The sequence below is a fragment of the Monodelphis domestica genome, chromosome 5 (assembly GCF_027887165.1).
Source record: "Monodelphis domestica isolate mMonDom1 chromosome 5, mMonDom1.pri, whole genome shotgun sequence".
NCBI classification, from domain to species: domain Eukaryota; kingdom Metazoa; phylum Chordata; class Mammalia; order Didelphimorphia; family Didelphidae; genus Monodelphis; species Monodelphis domestica.
The window spans coordinates 42,383,585-42,408,571 of record NC_077231.1 but is presented as its reverse complement, the minus strand read 5'-3'; the positions used below and the strand labels follow the sequence as shown (position 1 = coordinate 42,408,571).

Sequence of the window (24,987 nt, the reverse complement as noted above, 5' to 3'; positions counted from 1 at the left end):
ACCTGGTTTAAAATCTGATATTAAAAACTTCCTAGCTGTGTCACCGTGGGCAAGTCATTTAACCCTCATTGCCTAGCCTTTATCCCTCTTCTGCCTTGGAACCAATACTTCACATCTAAGACAGAAACCTGGGGTTTAAAAAAAAGATATTTCTATAATTTAATGACTATTCTAAAGGCTAGAAGTGAAAAGCCATTGTATTGTTGTAAAGGTCTCTGGATAAACACCTTTAGTTTGGTCTACTCTTAAGACTACTAAGGGAGAGAGTTTAGCATGGTAAAATGAACTTTGAAACTAGCAGTCAGATTGGCTTCCTGTTAAATCTCACCTCTAATATTCAGCAATTATATGACTCTAGACAAGTCATTTACCTTTTCTGAGCCTTAATTCTTTATTTGTATAAAGGGTATGATAAGCCATTCCCTTATTGACAAATGGTCAAGGGACATGAATAGGCAATTTTCACATTATGAAATCAAAACCATCAATAATCACATGAAAAAGTGTTCTAAATTACCCTCCTAATTGGAGAAATGTAAATTAAAACAACTCTGAGGTACCACCTTACACTTAGCAGAGTGGCCAATGTGGCAGCAAAAGAAAATGATAGATGTTAGAGGGGATGTGGCAAAATTGGGACATACATGCACTGCTGGTGGAGTTGTGAATTGATCCAACCATTATGGAGGGCAATTTGGAACTATGCCCAAAGGGTGCTAAAAGACTGTCTGCCCTTTGACCCAGCCATAGCACTGCTGGGTTTGTACCCCAAAGAGATAATAAGGAAAAAGACTTGTACAAGAATATTCATAGCTGAGCTCTTTGTGGTGGCCAAAAATTGGAAAACGAGGGGATGTCCTTCAATTGGGGAATGGCCGAACAAATTGTGGTCTATGTTGGTGATGGAATACTATTGTGCTAAAAGGAGTAATAAAGTGGAGGAATTCCATGGAGACTGGACCGACCTCCAGGAAGTGATGCAGAGCGAGAGGAGCAGAACCAGGAGAACATTGTACACAGAGACTGACACATTACAGCACAATCGCATGTAAAAGACTATTATAACAGTAGCAATGCAATGATCCAGGACAGTCCAGAGGAACTTAGGAGAAAGAATGCTATCCACACCCAGAGAAAGAATTGTGGAACCAGAAATGCAAAAGAAAAACATGAACAATCGTATAGTTTTATGGGGATGTGATTAAGGTTTGTTTTTTGTTTGTTTGTTTTTAATTTAATTTTATTAATTTAGAATATATTTCCATGGTTACAAGATTCTTATTCTTTCCTTCCCCTATCCCCACCTCCCTCCCAAAGCCAATGCACAATTCCACTGGATTTTACATATGTCATTGATCAAGAACTATCTCCATGTTGTTGATGTTTGCACTAGGGTGATCATTTACAGTCTACATCCCTGATCATATCCACATCAACCCATGTGATCAAGCAGTTGTTTTTCTTCTGTGTTTCTATTCCCACAGTTCTTCCTCTGACTGTGGATAATGTTCTTTCTCATAAGTCCCTCAGAAATGTCCTGGATCATTGCATTGCTGCTAGTAGGGAAGTCCATTACATTTAATTGTACCACAGTGTCAGTCTCTATGTATGATTAGGGCTTTGATATTAAAAGATCACTCTATTGCAAATATAAAAAACATGGAAATAGGTTTTGAACAATGGTACATGGATAATCCAGTGGAACTACTTGTCAACTCTGGGAGGGTGGAGGGAAGGAGGGGGTGAATCATGAATCCTGTAACCATGGAAAAATATTATGAATTTGAAAAAAATTTTAAGGTATAATATTATCTGAATTTTTACTTCAGGGAGCCTTTGTATTGGGAGGAAGTTGTTTTGGTTTTTATTGAAACCTTCTATTTTTATATCACCTTCATTTCTCCTTCTTCTCCTTTTCCTCTTTCTCTTTAAAAAAAAATAAACTTTTACCTTGTCTTAGATTCAATAGTAATATAGTTTCCAAGGCAGAAGGTCAATGGGGATTAAGTGATTTGTCCAAGGTCACACAGCTAGGAAGTGTCTGAGGCTGAATTTAAGCGTAAGTTTTCCCCACTCCAGGTCTAGTGTTCTATACTATGCAATCTGGCTCTTCCAATTTCACTCATTCACTTCTTAATCTGGTTGCATTGATTTTGTTTGTCCAAACAAAATTTCAATTTCATATAATCAAAATAATTCATTTTCTCTTTTGTCATCACTTCACTCCTTATTTATTTTTTTTAATATTTTATTTGATCATTTCCAAGCATTATTCATTAAAGACATAGATCATTTTCTTTTCCTCCCCCCCCACACCCCCTAGCTGATGTGAGATTCCATGGGTATCACATGTTTTCTTGATTTGAACCCATTGCTATATTGATAATATTTGCATTAGAGTGTTCATTTAGAGTCTCTCCTCTGTCATGTCCCCTCAACCGCTGTATTCAGGCAGTTGCTTTCACTCCTTATTTATTAAAGAAATCTCCTAGATTTGATGAAGATTCACATCTATTTTTTCTTAATGGTGTGGCCTTTTATATTTTGGTTATATATCCATTTGGGATTTATTGTAGTATGGGATGTAATGTTCCAGATGTAATTTTCATCAGTCTTCTTTCCTGTTTTCTCAGGAGTTCTTTATCAAATGAGAAGTTCTTCCTCCAAGCATTATTTTTATCTATTGTTTATTTTTTAACTTTTCTTCCTTGAACACTGGGTTATTGAGTTCATTTCTTTCTGATTCTTCCCAGTCTGTTCCACTGACGTGCTTTTTCTCTCTTTTAACCAATACTAAACAGTTTTGATTATTACTACTTCACAATATGAGATAGGAAAGTACTTTTTCACTGAGATGTAAGGATCAAATAAGATGAAGTAGGCAAAATGCAATGCCAACCTTAAAGCTCTAGATAAATGTCACCTACTATTAATCTATTGCAAACTGTTATTTTTGTCCTGCGATTATTAAATATGTTTGATTAAGAAAAGCCTGAAATCCAGAAGCTCCTCATTCCCTCTAAGTCGTTCATTTAATGGTCTGTATTTGTTGTTAATGTGTGTATACTGCAGACTCTCTTGCAAGGTCCTGCTTAATTTGGTGGGAGATATTTGCAATTTAAATCACAGAAAAAAGAAATTGTCAGTACATTCAGACTTCCTAGGTTGTCAATGCTCTACCGCAGTCTTTGTTCAGTAAGCCCAGCTATGTAATAAGTTAGTTCATGCAAATGAATGCATCCGTCTTCATTTCTCTTTGCCATTAGTCCATTATGCATACATTAAGCCCCAAGGAACACATAAAAAGATTCATTAGTCAAGTCAGGAGCACAGGTTAGCAGAAAAGAAACTCCTGAGTCATAGATTTCCTCATACCTCTTTTTGGAAATATCTATACAAGAATTAGTAAATCCTTTTGGATAGGAGATTCTTATTGGCAGTTAATATTCCTGTGATTCAGCCAATTTTACTAAAACTGCAATATTTCAGCTCTTGAATTTTTTTTCTCTTTGTCTAAAAGGTTCTATGTTTTGTGTGCTTTTGAAGAGTCACTGTCAGTAGTAATCTGGTTAATCAGCACTGGCAGGACCACTTTTCTCCACCTGGGTTCCCGCTTAGTGCATCACCTCTTTGCCTTCTCTCTTCCTACAAGCAAACATTGCTGTGATGAAATCCTCCAAAATCCATTCACACTAAGTTATAAATCACTCAAAATAAGTTCACTGTAATATCTCCAAAGGGTATTTGCATTTTCATAGGGATCAAACTAAGCCAAGTCTATGTGTGGAATTTCAGAGCTTAGAGAGGATAGAGAAAGCACTCAGGAGAGTAATAGACTTTCTTGGCCAGGGGTGGGTTAGAGCCTGCTCAATTGACTTATGATTGTTAAATTTTTCCATAGAAACATTTATACATAGAAAGCTAGAAAACACTATAAATCAGGATTCGATCTATTTTGTTATTGTGGTGGTGTCTGTCTAAACTGAATCAAGTGATGGAGAAAATGTTAATAAGGCAAATTAAAGTTTAAAATGTGTCCTAGAAACTTTTTTTTAGATCTGATTGTTAAACATTTACCTACATAACTCTGTTGAATCTTGGCTCATAAAATACTGTTATAAGCAACAACTTATTTTGTTGTTTAGTTGTTTTCAGTCATGACTGACCCATTTGGGGTTTTCTTTGCAGAGATAGTGGAGTAGTTTGCCATTTCCTTCTCTGGTTCATTTTGTACTTTATTTATCATTTATTACACATACCTAGAAGGCCAGTCTCTAAGTACAGATGACTTTTGTTTTATGTAAGAGAGGTATTTCTCAAAAGGTGAATGTAAATAAAATTCATATAATTTAACCTTTCTGTCATTTTAAAGGAATAGCATATATCTTTTGGGTTGAGCCTACATCAGGAATCAGTTCTCCACTTATACTCTGACCCCATTATATTAAATTCAATTCAATAAACTCTGACTCATTTTTTTAATTAGAGATCAATGAAGATCTTATAATCTGAAATAAATAACTTACAACATGAAGAAATAGAAACTCTTAAGAAGTTAAATGCATTTTATAAAAATTAAAATATACGGCTAATGACAGTGCCAGGACAACAATACAAGTCTTTTGTTTCTGTACATACACAAAGAGTCACAGGACATATCACTCCTAAGAGTAACATACCCTTCTCTACTTTCAGGACTAACTTCTGGTTTTAGCTAAGAATGAAAAATGACACCGTTCCTATTTGTAACCAGGGCTACTGAAATCTCATTTCTTAGAGGTAAAAAAATTGAGAGATCATTTTTTCTGGGGTCCACAGACCCCCAGGGATCCAGTGGATATATTTCAGGGGGTCCATGAACTTGGATGGAGAAAAAAATTCCATTTTTATTTTTACGAACCTTTAACTGAAATTTAGCATCGTCTTCCAATGTTCAAAAACATCATTCTGAAAAGAGGTCCATAAAGGATCCCATGACACACACAAAAAGGTTAAGAACCCTTGATTCATACAAACCATCTCATTAAAATATGAAGAAACTAAGACCAAAACCATGAAGTTGGCCACTGTCACACATACAGTTGAGATGTGAACTCCAGTTCTCTGATTCCAAACTATTTGCTTCTTTTTCTTGTCAGTGAGTTGGCTGTCTGAAAGGAATAAAATCTACTGTTGCAAAAGTTAAGCTTCCCTATTATTCTTTCTTTAAAAAATGGATAGGACAAACATTTTTTCAGCATCTTCTAAAGTATCCATGCTCCTGTAGCCTACCTATATTATACCTTTTACTTCTTAATTACTTATCCTACTGATATTGTCTCTGGTTTCTTCCTGCCAATGTTTAAAGTGATTTTTTAAAGCAAAAATAAACAACAAATAAAAGGCCTCCCCCATGCCACATTTGTCTCCTTGTCTAGCCCTAGTCATATGAAAATAAACATTTCACTTAATATGCTTTCATTACTCTCTCAAAGTATTTCCTGCTGTTTGTTCAATTTACTTATTGAATATATAGCTCCCTATTCTGGGTTTATTTAAAAGAATAATTTTAATTTAGCTTTTTTATTGTATATATAATTTTTTGGTGATTAGACTTATCTCTAGGGCTCGATTATTATTTTGATATACTTTGCTTTTTTTCTATTAACTTCTGGTTTTACTCTTGATTCAGGATAGTGGAAGAGAAATCTTGCTATTTTGGTTGGTTCTCCTTAGAATTTTAAGATATACATACACACATATACATGTGCATATATGCCTATACATACCTGTGAAATATGTTCAATGATATTATGATTGGACACATTGACTACAATATTTCTTAGTGAAGTACATGCAGGGTTTCTATCAGTCTTTGTCAACAAGATACCAAGACTAAGGTCAACTACTTTACATTCACATTTGATGCAATTCCTACTCCTTCTCTAACAGATTGCATCCTCAGTCATCCCTACTCTTTCTCAAATCTTCAAATTTTCCCAGTCAATTGGTTCCTTCATTTTTGTCTTCAGATATTCCCATCTCCCCCAACCTTCAAAAAAAAAAAAAAGCTTTCAAATATCATCTTATCTCTTTTCCCTTTCTTAACCAAACTCCTTGATAAAGTTGCCTAAACTAGTTGCCTACACTTTTTTTCTGGAATAATTATAATCCTTAGGTTAATCTCATTCAATCATTTCCTCTGATGTTTTATTCCATTTTCATTTAATCTTTCAGGAAACCTACTCATATGGAGTGAATCTCCATATTTTATATCCATTGGTCTTTGGTTAGACTCTTTTTATAAAAAGTACTCATTTCCATCATTTTTCTTTGATATTGGTGCATAATTCTTTGCCCTTATGAACCATCCTGTAAAAAAATCCTTCTAAAATTCCTTACTTCAGAAGGGCAAGTAGGTGGCACAGGGCTAGAGTGCTAGGCCTGGAGTCAGGAAGACTCACCTTCTGGGTTCAAATCAGGCCTCCAACATTTACTAGCTATATGACCTTGGGCAAGTCCCTTAACCCTGTTAGCCTTGATTTCCTAATCTCTCAAATGAATTGGAAAAAGAAATGGCAAAATACCTCCAGTATCTTTGCCAAGAAAATCCCAAATAGAGGCACAAAGAGTTGGACATGACTAAACAATAACAATTATTTCTACTTGCTACTTGTTTCCTCCTCTGCCATATTATGTGGTTTAAGTCAGTATTGCATTTTTGGTCACCTGTCTTCTCTACTTTCTTGTCCCCCAGACTCCACAGTATTCTAAGCTGCCCCATGGTCCTCTTACAAACCCCTTTTTTTGTCCTCCAACCCTATCACTCACCTACTGCCTCATACCTGGACTACTATAGTAGCTTTTTTGTTCATCTCTACCTCAAATATGACCCCATTCCAGCCACCAAAGTGGTCTATTAAAGTGTAAGTCTGAATAGGTCTCTTTCTCTCCCTATTGAGCAATCTTCAATGGCTCTCTATTACCTCCAGAATCAATTGGAAAATCTGGAAAATCAAGTGGAAAATAAAACTTTTTATAACCTGGCCTCTCCTGCCTTTTCAGACTTCTTTTTCTTCTTTTTTAATTTAAATTTATTTATTTGTTTGCTACACTAAAACACTGAATTAACTCCCTTCCTTTCTCCCATATTAGAGAAGTCATTTGGCAAAAAGATATATTTATATATAAAACTGCCTTATTTTTGTCAGTTTTTTCTCTAGAGATGGACATATACAAGTCATTCTTCAAGCAATATTTTTGTTGCTGTATGTAATGTTCTCAGTTCTCATTTCACTCTTTATTATTTTTTAAACTTTTATCTTGTCTTAGAATCAATATTGTACATTTGTTCCAAAGCAGAAGAATAGTAAGAGCTAGCCAATGGGAGTTCAGTGACTTGTCCAGGGTTACAGAGCTAGGAAGTATCTGAGTTGTTTCACTCTTGATAAATTCATGTAGATTTTTCCATGTTTTTCCAGCATTAACCTGATTGTCATTTCTTATGACACAGTAGTATTCTATCATAATCCTATGCTATGACTTGTTTAGCTGTTCCCCAGTTGATGAGCATCCTTTCAAATTCCAACTCTTTGCCACCACAAAGAGGGCTGCCATAAATATCTTAGGACATAGAGTTTCTTTTCCTTTTTCCTGATTACCTTAGAAAAGAAACTTAATAGTGGTGTTGCTGAGTCAGAAGATGTACATTCTACTTAGATCTTACTCTCCTTTATAATCCAGTGGCACTGGCATCCTTGCTGTTCCTCACACAAGACACTTCATCTTCCAATTCTGCACATTTTCACTAGCTATCCCTCATGCCTCCCTCTTCTCCTTCTTTGCCTCTGCCCCGTGACATCTTACTAGTTTCAAATAAAATCTCACCTTGAACAGAAGCCTTTCACAGTCCCCCTTATCACTAGTGCCTCCCCTCTGTTGATTGACTCCAATTCATCCTGTATGTATCTTGTTTGTATTTTTATGCTCACATATTGTTATTATTAAAATAATGTTAGATTGAGTTGTAAATTTCTTGAAGGCAGGCATCATCTTTGTTTTGTGTCCCTAGGACACAGCACATAGAGGACATACAATAAAGTAAGACATGATTTTATTTGACTTATTGAATCTCAGAATTTGTCTGATCCATAAGCCTCAATTGATCTTGAGAGTAGAGTTCTACCTTGGACATGGCCTGGGGGGTATCCCCAGAACAAAGATGCCTAAAACTCTCTCAGGCTTTCCTGGTCTCATATCCCAGGCTGTGGGAGATGGGGAAAGCTGGAGGGCAGAAATACTAGGAGCAATCACACCTCTATCTACCCTGAGAATAGGACATCATCTAGAAAACTGCCAAGAGGTTTTCTCTGAAAAATGTTGGCTCAAATTACAACAAAGGGTCACTTTGAGCCATCATGAGGACCATGGAAGTTAGGAGGAAGCTAAGGATGCTGTGGAACCACCAGGAAAAAAACAAGTTAATGAACTGGTCTTCATTTTCTTTTTCAGTAAGAATTACATGCAAGGCAGACTCTTACTTCTCTTCTTCCCAACAGTGGTGAATTGTCTGGATTTAGGGGGCTCTGAAATTTTTTGGTATAGTCAGGGAAAAGCTCCCCCTAAGATACTTTTTATTCTTCCATTTCCCCAAGTTCCTCCTTTTAAATAGTTGAAGACAACTACTGTGTCTCACTAACCAGCTACCCCCCTCCAAGTCTTCTCTTCTCCAGGCTAAAAATCTTTAGTACATTTAACTGAGACTTCTACAAATCTCATTAAGGTTACTCTACCTTCAAAGTCTAGTATTCTGTGAGTCTACTAAAACTGGGACCAGAGGACCTGAGGTAGTTATCCAAGCGATTCAGGGGCAAATCCAGCTATATCATATGTCATGTGGTGAGACAGTCTGTCATCCATGATTTCAGTCACTGTTTTGATTTAAAGGCAATTCTGCCTGCATTCTTCAAGAAATGAAAATAAATGTCAGCAGCCAAGACGTGGAATAGACTGTTGCGGATTGTATTGATCTGCGGGGGCTTTAACCTCTACAGGGAACTATGTCTGCCAAGGGCTGCCAAAGTCATGCCTTGCTTATGTTATGGTGCAAGCAGGAAGCCCCTTTCACTGGAGTTGATCAAATCCCCTGCCCTACACGCCAGTATTCCCAGGGTTACTTGTAACTCGGGGCACATTGATTAAAAGCATGCCCTTGTGGGATTTTGTCCTCTAAAGAACCCCATTCATCCAGAGTATTATGATTCTATTCTTCCTTCCCAATTTATTTGTTGTTGTTAAGATATAGTGTTCTATAAAAAGGTCACTTGAGAATGATAAAGAACAGAGAAAAAATTGTCTTTTGTGCATAAGCCAAGTCAGACTATTTATTGGCAACCTAGAGCAAACTATCCCATTGGTGCCCATTTTAATAACTTTTAATGGAATATCTGCTTCAGATTTATTCCCATGCAGATTTTTATGATGTCGACCGTGAATTTTGAAGGAAGGATCCCACGGATACTTTTTGTTCATAAAAATGTGACATGATATGGTGGTGGGATAGAAGCAGTGGTGAGACAAGTCGGGGTGAACTTGTCCCCAAATCCGATCACACACACACACACAGGCAAAGCATATGTGGTCCTACTTGCATTTAATAAAAATAATTCTTCTTTTAACAGAGGAATTCAAAGGGTCCACAGTTGTGGAATTGATGAAGAAAGAAGGCACCACCCTTGGCCTCACGGTGTCTGGTGGAATTGACAAGGATGGCAAACCAAGAGTCTCTAACCTTCGACAAGGTGGAATCGCTGCAAGGTAACCAGGGCTGGAAAAAATAAAATTGCTGTGGGTGGGTTGGCTTCAGAAATGAAAACTTCATCAAAAAGGTCACTAATAAATAAGTAACCATGACCATCTGCAAGGCAATACTTCAGAGCAGAAACACAGAAGGGCATCTTTCTGGAATTTTCCCACTACTTTCTCCCAAGGTGTCCCTGGGCTAAGCCAGAATTACCAGGGAAGTCTTCCAAAGTTATTTTAAGAGTAACTAGTGGAGAAACAGGTAGACGACTCAGTGGCTAGAGAGCCAAGCATGGAGATGAGAGGTCCTGGGTTCAAATCTGGACTTAGATATTTCCTAGCAGTGTGACCCTGGGCAAGTCATTTAAACCCCAATTGCCAAGCCCATAATGCTCTTTTGCCTTGGAACTGATACGTAATGTTGATTCAGAGAAAAAGGTCAAGGTTTAAAAAAGAATAAGGGGTTGGTCCTAACTTCTATTTTTGACAGATTTGTTCATCTCCAAATAGGTTATTACACAGAAAATGGACTACAGGTGGAAGGTGATGTTTCTTTCCTTTTGGAATTAAGATTGGGCTAAGAGATTCAGGACTTGTATTTAGATGGGACATTAAAAAAAAATTGGACAGATCAAATCACCTCTCAGCAGCAGGAGAGGGAAGAGAGAGGGATAAGTTTGATCTTATAACTTGGGAAAACTTGTATGAAATTGTGTTATTACATGTAATTGGTAAATATATGTATGTGTATATATAATTATAATTGAAATGGAACATTCAAGAGGATTTTTTTGGGAAAAACATTAAAAAGAAAAATAGATATAAAGTCTAAAAATAACTAGCCTAGGAATAGTTTCAGACAAAAATCCAAGACCAATTTTTTAAGGACTCTGTCCTCTCCTTTGATCGGGGGCAGTTCTAGTGGCCCTAAATTTCCAGAAAATGATATCTATTATGGTTTAAAAGAGGGAAGGAGAATCCAGCAAGGGTTCCAACTTTTTTCTTTGGGGTTTTGCATTTCACCAGGTATTGCTAGCTAAGGCATCTATGTGCAGAGTGGATACGGTTGCTAGAGTTTGAGTCAAGAAGATCCGAGGTCAAACACAGCCCCAGACATTGGCCAAGACACTTAACTTTTGTCTTCACCAAGTTCCTTGTTTAGAATATGAGAATAATATTTATATAGCACACACCCCACAAGGTCATGGTGCCAACTAAAATATGTAAAGTGCTTTTAGTTTTGCAAATGATTTCCCAAACAACCACCCTGGGAGTTCATTAGGAAAACTGGAGAAGACTTCCATAGGAGACAAGAAGAAGAGAAGGCAGACTTTATTGGAAATGAACCTGAAACATATTCAGGATTAGTTAACAGTGTACTTGTTCAGGAAGTCATTAATGTTAAAGCCCTAGCCCAATAAGATACATTCTAGATTAGTGACTTGTAACAAAGCTTTCCAAAGGCCAAGATGCTAATTGTTACTAATAGACGGATGGAGATATCTTTTTAAATTAAAGGCTCTCTCTGTTACTATTCCTCTCCTCTCTCCAAGTCTCTAGGAAATGGGACATATTGCTATTACTCATATCCCAGCACAATGTCTATTGGCTATACATCATTTCATACACAAGAGATTAAATAGTTGTTTGGTTTTGCCAACTTGGGTACCAGTGCTTCCATGTTCATTAATGAAAAGAATGTTGGGGGGTGGTTAAAAAATATTCTTCCTCTAAGTAAAGAAATCAAATACAAAATCTTTATCTTGCAGAAGCGATCAGTTAGATGTGGGAGACTATATCAAAGCTGTGAATGGAATCAATCTCACCAAATTCCGCCATGATGAAATCATCAGTTTGCTGAAGAACGTTGGGGAAAGGGTCATCCTTGAAGTGGAGTATGAACTCCCATCCATCTGTAAGTCATCCCACTAATGAGCAAAGCATCTGAGAACCTCTTTTTCTAAAGTTTTTTAAAGTCTTCACCTTTGCCTCTTTTTAGGAATGGTGACTCTTCCCTCTTGTTTCAGAATTATATTATTTAGCCAAGTCAGTATTTTTTAAGTAATACTCCCACTAGTAAGCAATAATGAAATTATAGGATTGCCATTCCATTAAGACCATCTGCTAATATTTTATACCACATAAGGGAACCAGTGCTTTGTATCAATTCTAAGACAGAAGGTAAGGTTTATTTTTTAAGTTGATATGCTTTTATTCTTACCTCTTTATTCTATGCTTCTTCTCATTTCTTCTCCTTCTAAGATATTAGCATGTCTCACATTCCTCATCTATAAAATAAGTGTATTGTGCTAGACTAGGGGTCAGCAAACTATAATCAGAGAATCACATCTTGCTGGCTTCCTGTTTTGGGATGATCCTAGTTAAGAATGGTTTTTACATCTTTGGATACAATAAAACTTAAATTAGAAATGTAAAACACACAAATACTACCACATTCTTAGCTAGGGCTATCCAAAAACTGGTAGTGGACCAGTTCCCAGGACATTGTTTGCTGACTTCTGGGTTAGATAATCTCCAAACTCCCTTTTAGCTCTCAAATTCTATTATCTTGTTACTTAGGGTGGTCCTTTTAGTGAATTGAATGCTGTTAGTTAGAAGCTAAATTATATATTTTGGTAAGCAATGATGATATCATCATCGTGAGAGGTAGTATACTATAGTGCAGGGATGGTGAACCTTTTAGAGACTGAGTGCCCAAACTATACCTTCATGTGAATCCCCAGCCTTACCCCAGACATGGGAAGGAAGAAGCACTCCCATTGGGTTACTGGGCAGAGGAGCAGGTGATAAGAGAAATGTCCTCAGGTGCGATAGAAAGGAGAATGGAAGCCTCCCCTTCTGACATGTGCTATAGGTTCACCAACATGGCTGTAGTGCATGGAAAATTGGCTTTGGAGTCAGAAAAACCTGAATTCAAGTCCCTCATCTTATTGACTTATTGATAGCAGATGTTCAAATCATAAATCAAAAATTAAAAATCACAGGTTAATAGGCTTTGATCCCAATTATTTTCATGAGTTAGTAAAGATTATGCTCCAGTCTTAGCACCCTTCCACTGGCTAATTTTGATTCTTTAGGCAAACCACTTAACTGTGCCTTTGTGTACTCAGATGTGTATGTAAATAAAGTAATTATATAATGCTTTTCATTTCATGCATACTAAGTATAAATGCACAACCATCCAGAGAGCAGTCATGTAACTTATTTTTTTTAGGGATTCATAAATTAAACTAAAATGAACTTAACCCTTGATTATTTGTGCTAACAATGACATGAATAATCTAAGAAAACAGGAAACCTCTTCTTTCTCTGCTCCTTGCACAATTGGATTTGATTCCTCTCTTACAACCTTCAAAGCATTTCTATGTGGGATGGGAATGACAGGTGAGATTGTGAGATTTTTGATTTCTAATCTTCCTAATACAGACTGGCTTAAGCTAATATTAAAATTAGTGTTTATTCTCTGAGCATAGATGGACTGGCAGAAAGAAACTAATCTAAGATTTAAATGGGTTCTGGGTTCGCTACGGGTAGATAATTGAAAGTTGACTTAATGATTTAAATTTAAAGGATGGAAAGGTCAAAACATTCTTGACTAATTTCATCAAGGACCCTGGTGTGTCATACAAATGAGAGGACATGTCTTCCTTTTCTTTTAATTAAAACCATATTCCCACATTCACAGCTTCCCATACCTATAATTTCCAGCTGATTAGAGTAAAATGAAATTTGTGTTGTGGTAGGAATAGAGCATTTAATTAAATCAGTGAGGCACCAGAAACATTTGTTTGGCTGTTACTTTATATTGTTTTGCATTTTGATGTGTGTGTGTGTTTTATACCATGACCAGATAGTTTGAAAGTTTAGTAAATTGAATTATGTGACCTCTCAAATCCATGCTTTCTCCTTTACTTTAGGTGTTTGGAATTCCTGACATTTAACAATGTTGTCATTAATGTTTAACGATCACCTCTTGCTATTCCTGTAAATAATTACTAATGTCCTTTTCCAATATTCCCTAATTTCGTGATGACAGTTTTATAGAATAAAGCTATCAGTCAGGTAACATTAACATGCATCTTAGAGGTATAAATACATACATTTCTACCTTTTTCTATCAAAAAATTATATATGTGTGCAAATATATTGGAACTGAGAACAAGTTCTCTGCCATTGTTCTTTAGACTATTTTAGTTTCTTTTTACATTGATCTAACAGATTCGTCGTTTCAGACAATCACCAAGCAATGCAAAGATGAAACGAGTCTGCTTATATCTCACCAAACTAAGCACAGCTTATCCATTTTGGTTTTCTCAGCTCCAATTATTTTTTCACCTGCCAATTTTATCTCTGTGGTCTCCTGCTTTGTTTAACAGCAATGTCGATTTAGACAGAAAACATATCGTGTCAAAACATCTTTGTTCCACAGCCTAATCAAGCGATGCCAGTGGAATTCTGACAATCATGCCTTGCATTCCCCGCCAACTGGGCAAACCTACAAAAAAATAAATTATGTTCTGGGACTCGGAAATTTTATGCTGTTCATAAACCGATAGTTTGGCATATTTTTAAGAGAAAGCCAATTTGCTATTTATATTTGCACAAGATCTTTGCTATCATTTTTAAAAGCCAAGATTCCCAATTATTCTCCCCCTGCCAACTGTCTGAATGATATCAAAAGAAAAGAGCTGTCATTTTAGTTCCAATTTCATCTATACTACTCAAAGAGAAAGTGACTTTTGTTCACCCTTAAAGCATTTGTATAGCATTCCAGTGCTTCTCTATGGGATGATAGATTATTATACTTGAAAAGCATTTCAGAGTCTATGGTCCACCTCCCTGATTATACAGAGCAAGAGAGTGGAAATAACTTACTTAAACAGGGTCAGGCAGCCAATTAGTATCAGAACCTATGTTTCCAGACTGACCCTGAATACCATGTTATATTCATTATTCTATTGCCTTATTTAGGCAATAAAAAAATCACTCAAATGTTTGTTTGAATTTGGGATATAGAGTATATCATGCTTCATTTTAAATGATTATTTCATTCTACAAATGAGAAAATATGGGGGTAGGGGAAAGCTAGGTCACCCAGTGGATGTCAGGCTCAGAGATGGGAGGTCCTGAGTTCAAATCTTGCCTCAGACACTTCTTAGCTGAGTGACCCTGGGCTCTACTGCCTTGGAACTAATATACAATATTGACTCTAAGATGGAAGGTAAGAGTTCAAAAACAAAAGAAAAGAAAGAAAAGAACATTTATAATGCTTTCACCACACTTTCCACCAAACTCCACTTTCTGCTATTTCTTTCCCAGCTGTACAAGGATCTGGTGTTGTGTTCCGAACTGCAGAAGTCACCTTACATAAAGAAGGCAACACTTTTGGCTTTGTAATACGAGGTATGTCGTTACTGGGGAAAGTGAGTGATCAACCAATCCTAGCTAAGCCTGCTGAAACAGTAGAAACGAGGAATTTGTTATTGATTGTAATTGTAATGAATTTGTAATTGATTGTAATTGTCACGAGTTTGTAATTGATTTGTAACTCTTTCATCCAGTTGGCCAGCCACTTCAGATGCTTCATATCCTCTCTTTTCTTAAAAATAAAAAAGACTTATAAAAACTAAAGATATCAATTAAATTCTGGGTTTTTTTAGAGAACTCAGTGGGCCAAGTAGCTAAGCTAAGTTGAAATTAAAGTTCAAAATGATCTACATTTGGAAATTGAATAACTTACTCAGTAAAAATTAGACAAAGGAGCAGAGGCTATCATGATTTTTTTAGGTCCATATCTTTGATTTCATTGCTATAAAGTAAGAAAGCTCTCCCCTCCAATTTAGATTGCCACCTATTACTCAACCTTTGGTCTTAGAAAGTTGGAGAGAGAGAGAGAGAGAGAGAGAGAGAGAGAGAGAGAGAGAGAGAGAGAGAGAGAGAGAGAGAGAGAGAAGTGAGGGGGAGGGGAAGTGAGGGGGAGGGGGAATGGGGAGGGGGAGGGGGAGAGGGAGAGGGAGAGGGAGACTGAAATAAACAGTCTTTCATACTCTCCACAATGGTGCTCAGACTCTAATCATGGCATTATTGGATTGGAATTCCATTGAGAAGACATATTCATAACAGACTCTATCTTGTTAAAGAGATTCCATTGCTCTTCTGCATCATGATTTCATCCTATTTAATCAGATAGGTAGTGCAGTGGATAAAGTACTAGGCATTGAGTGAGGAAGACCTGAGTTCAAATTCAGATTTCCTTACTAGATAAGCAAGTCATTTCACCTCTCTTTGCCTCAATTTCCTCAATTATAAAATGAGGAGAATGATAGCAGGGTTGTTTTGAGGTCCAAATGAGTTAATATTTCTCTTCAAATTCATTTTCATTATTTTAGGTCTTCCAATGGATCAGATCTGAAATGAGTATATTAAATTTGAATTTTGCCTATTCTTATTGTAGGCTTCCAAGGATATATATATATATATATATATATATATATATATATATAATACTAAAGATTTCAAGCTGAACCAACTTGGCTAAGAAGGAATTATAAAAATAAGCAACTGCTGTAATTTTAAACCTGAAGAATTATATATTTGGTAGGAGTGGTTTCCCCCTTTAAAGACAAAGTCTACATTACTGTTGTAATTGTTATCATGAGAATAAACTTTCTCATTAAATTATTTTAGGAAACCTGATGGGGAGGGCAGGGAATATGGGGGTCTGGATTTGTGATTTCATCCACTTTTTATGAGAGGTTATGGGTTAGATCTACAGTCCCACAACCTCTATGGGTCAGAGGACTTGAACAAAGGTCTTGTTGGCTCCAATGTCTCTTTACCACTCATTCTGCCACATCTGCTTCCATTTAGATAGTGAGCATAAGGATTGTAGTGTAGGTCTACAAACACTTAAAACAGAGTTGGCTAATCAAAATGAGAATTTCTCCCAATTCTGAGATTATTTCAGCAGTGATAACTCAGACTTTCCTTAGATTACAAAGATGCCTAATATATATGATGCATTTTCACCAAAAGGAGCAAATGCTTCTTGAATTTGTGAAATAATAACAGATGTTCACCTAACCTACAAAACTTTGTTTTTTGTTTTTTGTACAGTGTTAGAACCAGATTTTATGTGAGACACTGGTTTAGACAGAAGAAAATTCTTGGTCTAGGAATCAAGGGACCTGAATTCTAGCACCAGCTTTCCCATTAAATTGTTTGGTGACTTTGAGCCAGGAGCAAAGTAATCAGCTCCCCATTGCTGATAGTCTTACAACTGTAGCTTAAATACTTTCTCAAGTATGTTGTAGAATGATCACATCAGAAAGGAAGTTTTATGGCTTCTAAATTCCTAACTCTAGCAGTCTTATGAGAAGGCTTGAAAACAATGTAGTTCTCATTTTATTTTATTCTAGTCTAATTTAATTTTTGATTGTTCTTTATTTGTTTAAATGTTATTGATATCTTTTTACATAATAAATTTTTAAAAATAATTATTTTTATTCTGAACTTTACAGAAAATAAAATGAACATAACTTCTATACACATAGTAAAAAGAGGAAAAGAGGATTGTGTATGAAACTCAAGCTCTCTAGTGTGCCCAGTTTTTCTTTTTTAAAAATATCAATTATATTTAAGAGCAGTTCTATTGGATTAGGTTTTCTGACTTTTCTCATCATCTAGCTTCTTTATTTTTCCTTTTCTGAAAGCAAAGATAACTCAGTGTTCATTCCTTCCTTCCTTTCTTCCTCCCTCCTTTCTCTCTCTCCCTCTTCCTTCCCAATTGGGAAAAAAAAGAGAAAGAAAACAAAGCTTTTGTAACAAATATCCATATTTAAAGAAAACAAGTGACCACATTGAGTTCATCTAAAAAGTATGTCTTATTCTATATCTTGAGCTTCTCATATGTCTGTAAAGATGTGAATTACATAATTTATCACTGAAATTCTGGAATCGTGATTGGACTTTGCATTGCTCAAAACTTTCAAAAATTGTTGTTGGTTTTTTAAAATATTGTTGTAATCATTTCTCAGCCTTTTGGCTAAGATCAAGTGTAAAAATAATATTGTTGTATAACTCATTGCCCTACTTTTAATTCATCATCCTATATCACTTCATATGGGTTTCCCTAGCCTTCTGTGAAACCATCCATTTAAGCAATTCATAAGGAACAGTAATACTCCATTCCATTTGTAACCTATAATTTGTACATCTGTTCTCCAGTAGATGGACATCCTAATCTTTCCAGGTCTTTGCCACTATAATAAGAACTCCTGTTGGTATTTTTATACATATCCTTTTCCTTTCTTTTTGATCTCTTTGAAAAATGGGCTCTTAGTGGTATTAGAGGATCAAATGGTATGTACACTTTAGTGACTTTAGGATAATAGTTCCAAATCGCTTTCCAGAATGGCTAGGAAAATTCACATTTCTTGGTTGTGCCTGTTTTCCTACAAGTCCCCCCAAATTTGTTATTTAACATTTTTGTCAGTTTTGCCAATCTGAGTTGTATGAAGTAGAACCTTGAATTTCTCTTAGAGACTAACTTGATTTCTTCCTTCCTTGGAAAACTACCTATTTTTTTAGCCACATATGTATTTGGAAATGCTTCTTGTTCTTATAAAATGGAATCAGCTATACATATGTGGATGTCTGTAAAGATGCCTCACTGGCTCTCATTATATATACATATATAATGAGACCTTTATTAGACAAGCTTGCTGCAAAGATTTTTTCCTTCTAATTTTTGCTACTTTTTTTCACTTGTGCAAAACTTGCCGATATTGAGAATCAAAATGCTTTTCATCTCCTGTGATTCTTTCTATCCATTGCTTGGTCATGAATTTATCCTTTATTGTTCCAAAAGGTAATTTCTTCTTTGCTTCTAATTTTTAATTTTTTTAATTTTTTTAATTTAATTTAATTTTTTTAATTTAAATTTAATTTTAATTTTTAATTTTTTTAATAATACCCACCTTTGTGTCTAAGGCATATTTAGTGTCTATTTTGGTATGTGGCATGAAATGCTGCCTATAGCTAATTTCTGCCCTACTATTTTGCAGTTTTCCTAGCAATTTTTGCCATATCACTTTAGTTCCCAATATGTCCCTCCCCCATCCAGAGAGCTATAGGAATAAAGGAGGGAAAACAAAGCTTTTTAGCCAAACGAACCAATGCATCACTTGGGTCGAACAGTTTAATTCTCATTTTCTCAGCATCATATTTCAGTGCTGTTCTGTTTGTTGTTGTTTTTTTTTTTTTAATTCATACCTTCCACTTTAGAATCAAGGCATAAGAGTGGTAAGGGCTAGGCAATTGGGGTTAAGCGATTTGCCCAGAGTCACATAGCTTGGAAGTGTCCGAGGTTAGATTTGAACCCAGAAACTCCCATCACCACACCTGACTCTCTACTCACTGAGCCACATAGCTGCCCCCTCAATTTTTTGATTGTCGTTTTTTTTCCCCCAACATCTCCAAAACATTTAATCTTCCCAAATATTTTGGGAAATCTAGGAGTTTGTCAGATTCCTATGAACTTTGATGATAAAGCAGCTGAAGTCAGTAGGTACACTGATGATGCTGAAGTAGACTAAAACAAGGGTTCTCTGTCTTTTTTAAGTTCTAAAATTTCTTGGGAGCCCCAGATCTATGCAGATTCATGGTAGCACGACCACATATTTATAGGTTCAGAAGAGCAAACCATAGGAGCCTTTTCATGTTAAATGACTAGCACTTTAAGAATATCATCTATCCAAAGGATAATTGTTGTATGTGGTCATCAACCTTCCACTTTTCATCTCACACATTAGAAGTGAACTTAAACACCACGAAAGGTAAAACATTTTTCCCATTTTGTTCTTTTCCTCTCCTTAGGTGGAGCACATGATGACAGAAATAAATCTCGTCCTGTTGTAATAACATGTGTTCGACCTGGAGGGCCTGCTGACAGGTAAAATTCATCTTTTTCTGTATCTATCTGGAGAGAGAGAGAGAGAGAGAGAGAGAGAGAGAGACAGAGACAGAGAGGGAAAGGGAGAGGGAGAGGGAGAGGGAGAGGGAGAGGAAGAGGGAGAGGGAGAGGGAGAGGGAGAGAGAGAGAGAGAAGAAGGAGAGAGAGAGAGAGAGAGAGAGAGAGAGAGAGAGAGAGAGAGAGAGAGAGAGAGAGAGAGAGGGGGGGGGGAGAGAGAGAGAGAGAGAGAGAGAGAGAGAGAGAGAGAGAGAGAGGGAGGGAGGGAGGGAGAGAGAGAGACAGAGAGACAGAGAGACAGAGGGAGGAAGGGAGGGAGGGAGAGAGAGAAAGAGAGAAAGAGAGAGAGAGAGAGAGAGAGAGAGAGAGAGAGAGAGAGAGAGAGAGAGAGAGAGAAGGAGAGAGAGAGAGAGAGAGAGAGAGAGAGAGAGAGAGAGAGGAGAGAGAGAGAGAGAGAGAGAGAGAGAGAGAGAGAGAGAGAGAGAGAGAGAGAGAGAGAGAGAGAGAGAGAGAGAGAGAGAGAATGAGGTAGATTATTTGGCATAAAGGTGGATAAATTTCTTACAGGGTTTAAGATAAACAATGGAAGTAAAGATATACCTTGCAGTTTAAAAATTGCATGTTCATTTGTAACATGATATATTTATGGGTTTTTTCCCCAAAAATATAGAATTCCTTTTTTCCTTACTCTGTTTAAAAAGAGAATTCATGGAACCTTCTCATAATAAGCCTTGGAGATAATCAGTATGTTCAAGGCACAACAATTTATTTTCAATTTAAGAAACAAATGTTTATTTCTGTTTGTTGCCACCCAGATCAACAAACTATGATCTCTAAGTTTGAATGAGTTTATAAGGGGGATGTTATGGAGTTAATACGTAAACTGACTTTTCTAATTCAGGATAGATTTGAAGTGACTTTTAAAAAATGAACAAGGAAAACCAAAACAGAGAGATTTTTCTTTGCTTCTAAAAAATGGAAAAAAATACTAGCTTCTGTTTTGTCTGAGAAATATTCACCTCTGACAGATGTCACAATCCAATATTTGAGTGAAGATTTTTCTGTCTTCCCATTCCTCCTTTCTTTGTGAGTTATATACCCGCAAATATATATATATATGTATATTTTTTTCCTCCTGTAAAAAATGAGAATAATTCCATTTCCCTTTGATGTTCCAAGTTTGATTGCTCATAAAAGGGAGACTTTGATTGCTAAATTGTGGGCAAAGTAGCACTGTCTTGTATTCTGAGAGATATAGATTAAGTATCTAAAAACAATCTAATCAATTCAGTTTTCAAAATGAAAAATCATATGCCAAGAAGAAAGGAGAGACTTATCTAATTGAAAGCTATGAAGATGCCTATTACATTCTTCATAGATTTTTATATTTGACATTTTTCCTATAGACACATCTGCTGATCAGATCTTCACATCTTATTTATTCTGCCACTGGAGATGACCTTTGACACCTAACCTGGGTGCTGTTTTCAGTAATGTTGTTGAAAGACCTTTCCCTCATGCCGAGTGGTTTTGGAACATTTAAATTAGGATGAGAGTGTTTACCTACCTTCCCCTAGCTACTTCAGGCTGAATTAATTTAATGATTGCCAAATGACACTATAAAACAGTAGGAAAATTTGCAGCCCATGGAGATTTTTAAGCAGCTTTAAGCAGCTCTCCCTATCCTACCTATGTTCACTGGTAGCCAAAGGAATCAAATCTGCAGTCTTGCCTGCTCACTTCCCTCGGGCAAGTAGGTGAGTCACTATTTCTCAGGCTTAGCATAAATCATTTCCAGATACCAGGCACCCAGGCTAAAAGGGGGACAAATGTTCTTTGGGTGCCCCAAATGTTATCTGTTAAAATTGGTTATTTGATAATGTATAGTTATTCTTCTCCTCTCTTCAGGATTTTAAATAATAGCCATTTCCACTTTCTCTGTCACTGATTAACATTCTTGCTGTCAGAGTTGATGCTTGAAAATAAATGCAAATGGGATTGATGGCAAAAATGATGTGGGACAACTGGTTCATGTAAGTGAATCAATGTCCAATCCCATTATATTAAATTAATAAGGACTCTTTAATCCTCCTTTAGAGAGGGCACAATCAAAGCGGGTGACAGGCTGCTGAGTGTGGATGGAATCAGACTTTCTGGTAACACACATGCTGAAGCAATGAGTATTCTCAAACAATGTGGACAGGAAGCAACGCTGGTGATCGAATATGATGTCTCAGTAATGGGTATGTATGTTGAAATTCTAAAGGTATATTCCCTGAGCTATCCAGGATATGTTACGTACCATCCATCCATGATAAGCCACTTTGGAATTAATTATGAGCCTCCTATAGCAGATAGGTTCTCTCCAGTACTGTATCATTAATCTTTTTTGGGTTCAGGAGGAGGTGAAGGCGATTTTATAGTAATTTCAAATCCTAAGGTTGATAGGATCTATAATAAGGTTTTGCTGTATCTATGTGACTCTCTCCAGCTTGTAAGCACTTTGCTCTCCACCTTTCCTCAGATCATTAAAATGGGGGTCGTTAACATAGAACAGAGTGATCCATTTGCAATCATGAGGACTGGGAATGGGGGGAATATTCTGTGGTCATGGTAGAGATGGGAGAAAAAAATCAGGATCATGTTTTCTTGCCTGACTTGGGAATATGACCCCTCATAAGCAGAGGCAGAAGTAATGGACATCCTTATAAACAGCCTGAGATTTAGGGGGAAATATATAAGCAGGGGAACCACAGGGCTGCTAACTCCAGCTCTTCTTCCCACACCTCTAATAAAGCTGGTTTCAGATAGAGATGTTGGCAACCAAGGGAAAGACTAAGACGAAGGATTTGTATAATGTAGACCAGAGAAGAAAAATTACCCAAGGTGAATTAGATCCTGAAATTGAACCTGAATCAAATAGGAAATGCACTCACAAGTTTGGGGCTGTCGCATGTGACCCAGCTCCACTAAGAAGGTTTTACTGCAATGAAATGTAACGGAAAAAGAGGAGCCGTACGTTATAAATGGCAGACTCCTTTATTTCCCATTCCATGTGATTCATGTGGAATGGGGTTCCTTGAAAGGATCCTAATCTATCTTGTGGACCAAATGTCTTCTAGAAACATCAGATTTCCAAAAGGGCTTAAAGAATATGAGATTTGCAGAGTTTTCAAAAGGATAAATGGTGCGATCTCCCTCTTCCCTAGTGAAGTCCAGGACTGAACATTTCTTCTTCCTTTAGAAATGGAGAATCTTTGAATTAATATATACTTTTTTTCAAAAATACCATGAAATCACTGAACTTCTGCACAAAAGAAAGCAAGAGATTATAAGAAAAGAGAGGAAGAGAGGTTTCAAAGGAAGGCAGAAAAGAAAGAGAAATGGGGAGAAAGGGAGAATAAACACAGACTTTGAACCTATATCTGTCTGCTTCCAAATAAAAAATAAATTGAGTTATCTAATTCCTAAAGTAATTCTAACCCTGATAGAATTAAGGTTATATAGAAGGGTAACATGTTATTAATGGTGGGTAGCCAAGTTCTTGCATCTTAGTTTGGTCTGACCATTATTTCCAAAATATATAGACATGTACAGCTTTTGCGTCCATTGTCTTTTATTTATTGTCTAATTGGGTAAGGAGTTCGAGTTGCTTAGCTACACTACAGGGAGCACTAGCTATTCCTCTCCCCAGCCCTCATGTAGATAGTTCCATTCTTTTCTCAGACCTTCCCTTCAGGCATCCCAATAGTTGTGACTTTTCCCTCAAATGAGATAATATTTGTAAATTATTTAGCAGTGTCTGGCACACAGTAGTGCTATATTCTTTTCTCCATTAACCATCCCCCAATCTCCCATGATGGAGATATTAGATCCCTTTCACCTGCTTTGGCAGAAAACTTACTACAACTCCCACTAGAGCGCTGCTGTCTCAGATGGTGCCTGTGTTTCTTTTCTTTCTTTTTTTTCCCTGTGAGTTCACTGAATCTTTTCGCTGCTTTGAGGGAACTATACTAATACCTAGCCATAAAGATATCTGATTCAAACCTTGAGTTCCCAGATGGTGGGGGAAAAAAGTCCCAATGATTAAAAAGAGAATTTCCTTCTCTATGTATAATCTTTTCATTTCCCAAAAGACACACAAACACACACAAATACACACACACACACACACACACACACAGAATGATATCCTAGAGGAACTATTTTCTTTTTGAAAATACATGTCTAATACAGAAAGCGAATAGACTTGAAAAAGAAATAAGGAATGGGATATAGGTTCAGTGAGTCAGCCAAAGTAAAACAAAAGATGCTAAGGTAGAAATATCCCCATTGAAGTTCTCAGCAAAACAGAGATAGCTACTATCTCTTCCCTTTGGAGTTTAGTATTCTCTCCCCAAGTTCAAGGTCACCCTATAACAATGGGGTAGGTGCTGAAAAGAAGCTGCTTTTCTATTCTGTTCTTTCTTGAATACATTGCAGAGAAACTTAAATATTCTCCCAGAGCCTTGTTGTACTCTCACCTCTAGAGATTTCCAATCTCTCCTACCTTTAAGAGAAGAGGAGGAGAAAGTCTCTTAAGATACGTCAAAGCTCCCATTTTTTGGATCAGAACTGAGATAATTAAGTTGATTTTGTATCATTTTTTTTTACTGATTCTATTTACAGTTGATTGATTTTGTCCCATAACTGCCTAAGTCATGGTTCTTTGTCTCTGAACATAGTTCAGGAATTCAGCTGACCAATAATGAGTTAAATTTAGAAATCTAATTCTCTTGTTAACCCCTGTTTTATTCCTAACTCCAGGAAATCAACTATCCTTGGGGAATAGGAGTAGACATAAGGGAGTCTGATCTAGTATCTTTATACCGCCAAGCTATACTTCAGGAATATCTATTTTGATATTCAAAGAAGTCTGATTCACTAACTCTGACCTTGCAGATGCACTCAAACAAAGAACATTTCTTAGTCACAAGAGGGAAGAAGTGGGGTTGTTTCCAGTTCTTCATTCCCATTTTTCAACCAATCATATTGTCCTTCATGCCTTAACCACTCATGATATCAAGGTCTTGTAACCAGCCTTTGTGCTTCCTAGAACCATTAAAAGGAGCTGTCTTTCTCTTTGGGGTCTTTGCCTTAACTGAGGCAGCCATTGACCTACTTTATTACTGGGTTTGTGCCCTTCTAATAAACTTGTATCTGTCGCGGAGAGCATG

The 24,987-nt window shown here is 36.6% G+C and overlaps 1 protein-coding gene across 16 annotated transcripts in view; it reads left to right on the top strand.

Moving 5' to 3' along the window:
* Positions 1–24,987, top strand: part of GRIP1 (glutamate receptor interacting protein 1) — an 808,853-nt gene that overhangs the window by 602,783 nt on the left and 181,083 nt on the right. For all 16 annotated transcript variants that reach the window (XM_056798430.1, XM_056798415.1, XM_056798416.1 and 13 more), the window contains 5 exons: positions 9,660–9,795; positions 11,550–11,695; positions 15,121–15,204; positions 19,678–19,753; positions 21,869–22,014. In XM_056798430.1, coding sequence (XP_056654408.1) covers positions 9,660–9,795; positions 11,550–11,695; positions 15,121–15,204; positions 19,678–19,753; positions 21,869–22,014 — 588 coding nt within the window. The remainder of the gene's footprint in view (positions 1–9,659; positions 9,796–11,549; positions 11,696–15,120; positions 15,205–19,677; positions 19,754–21,868; positions 22,015–24,987) is intronic.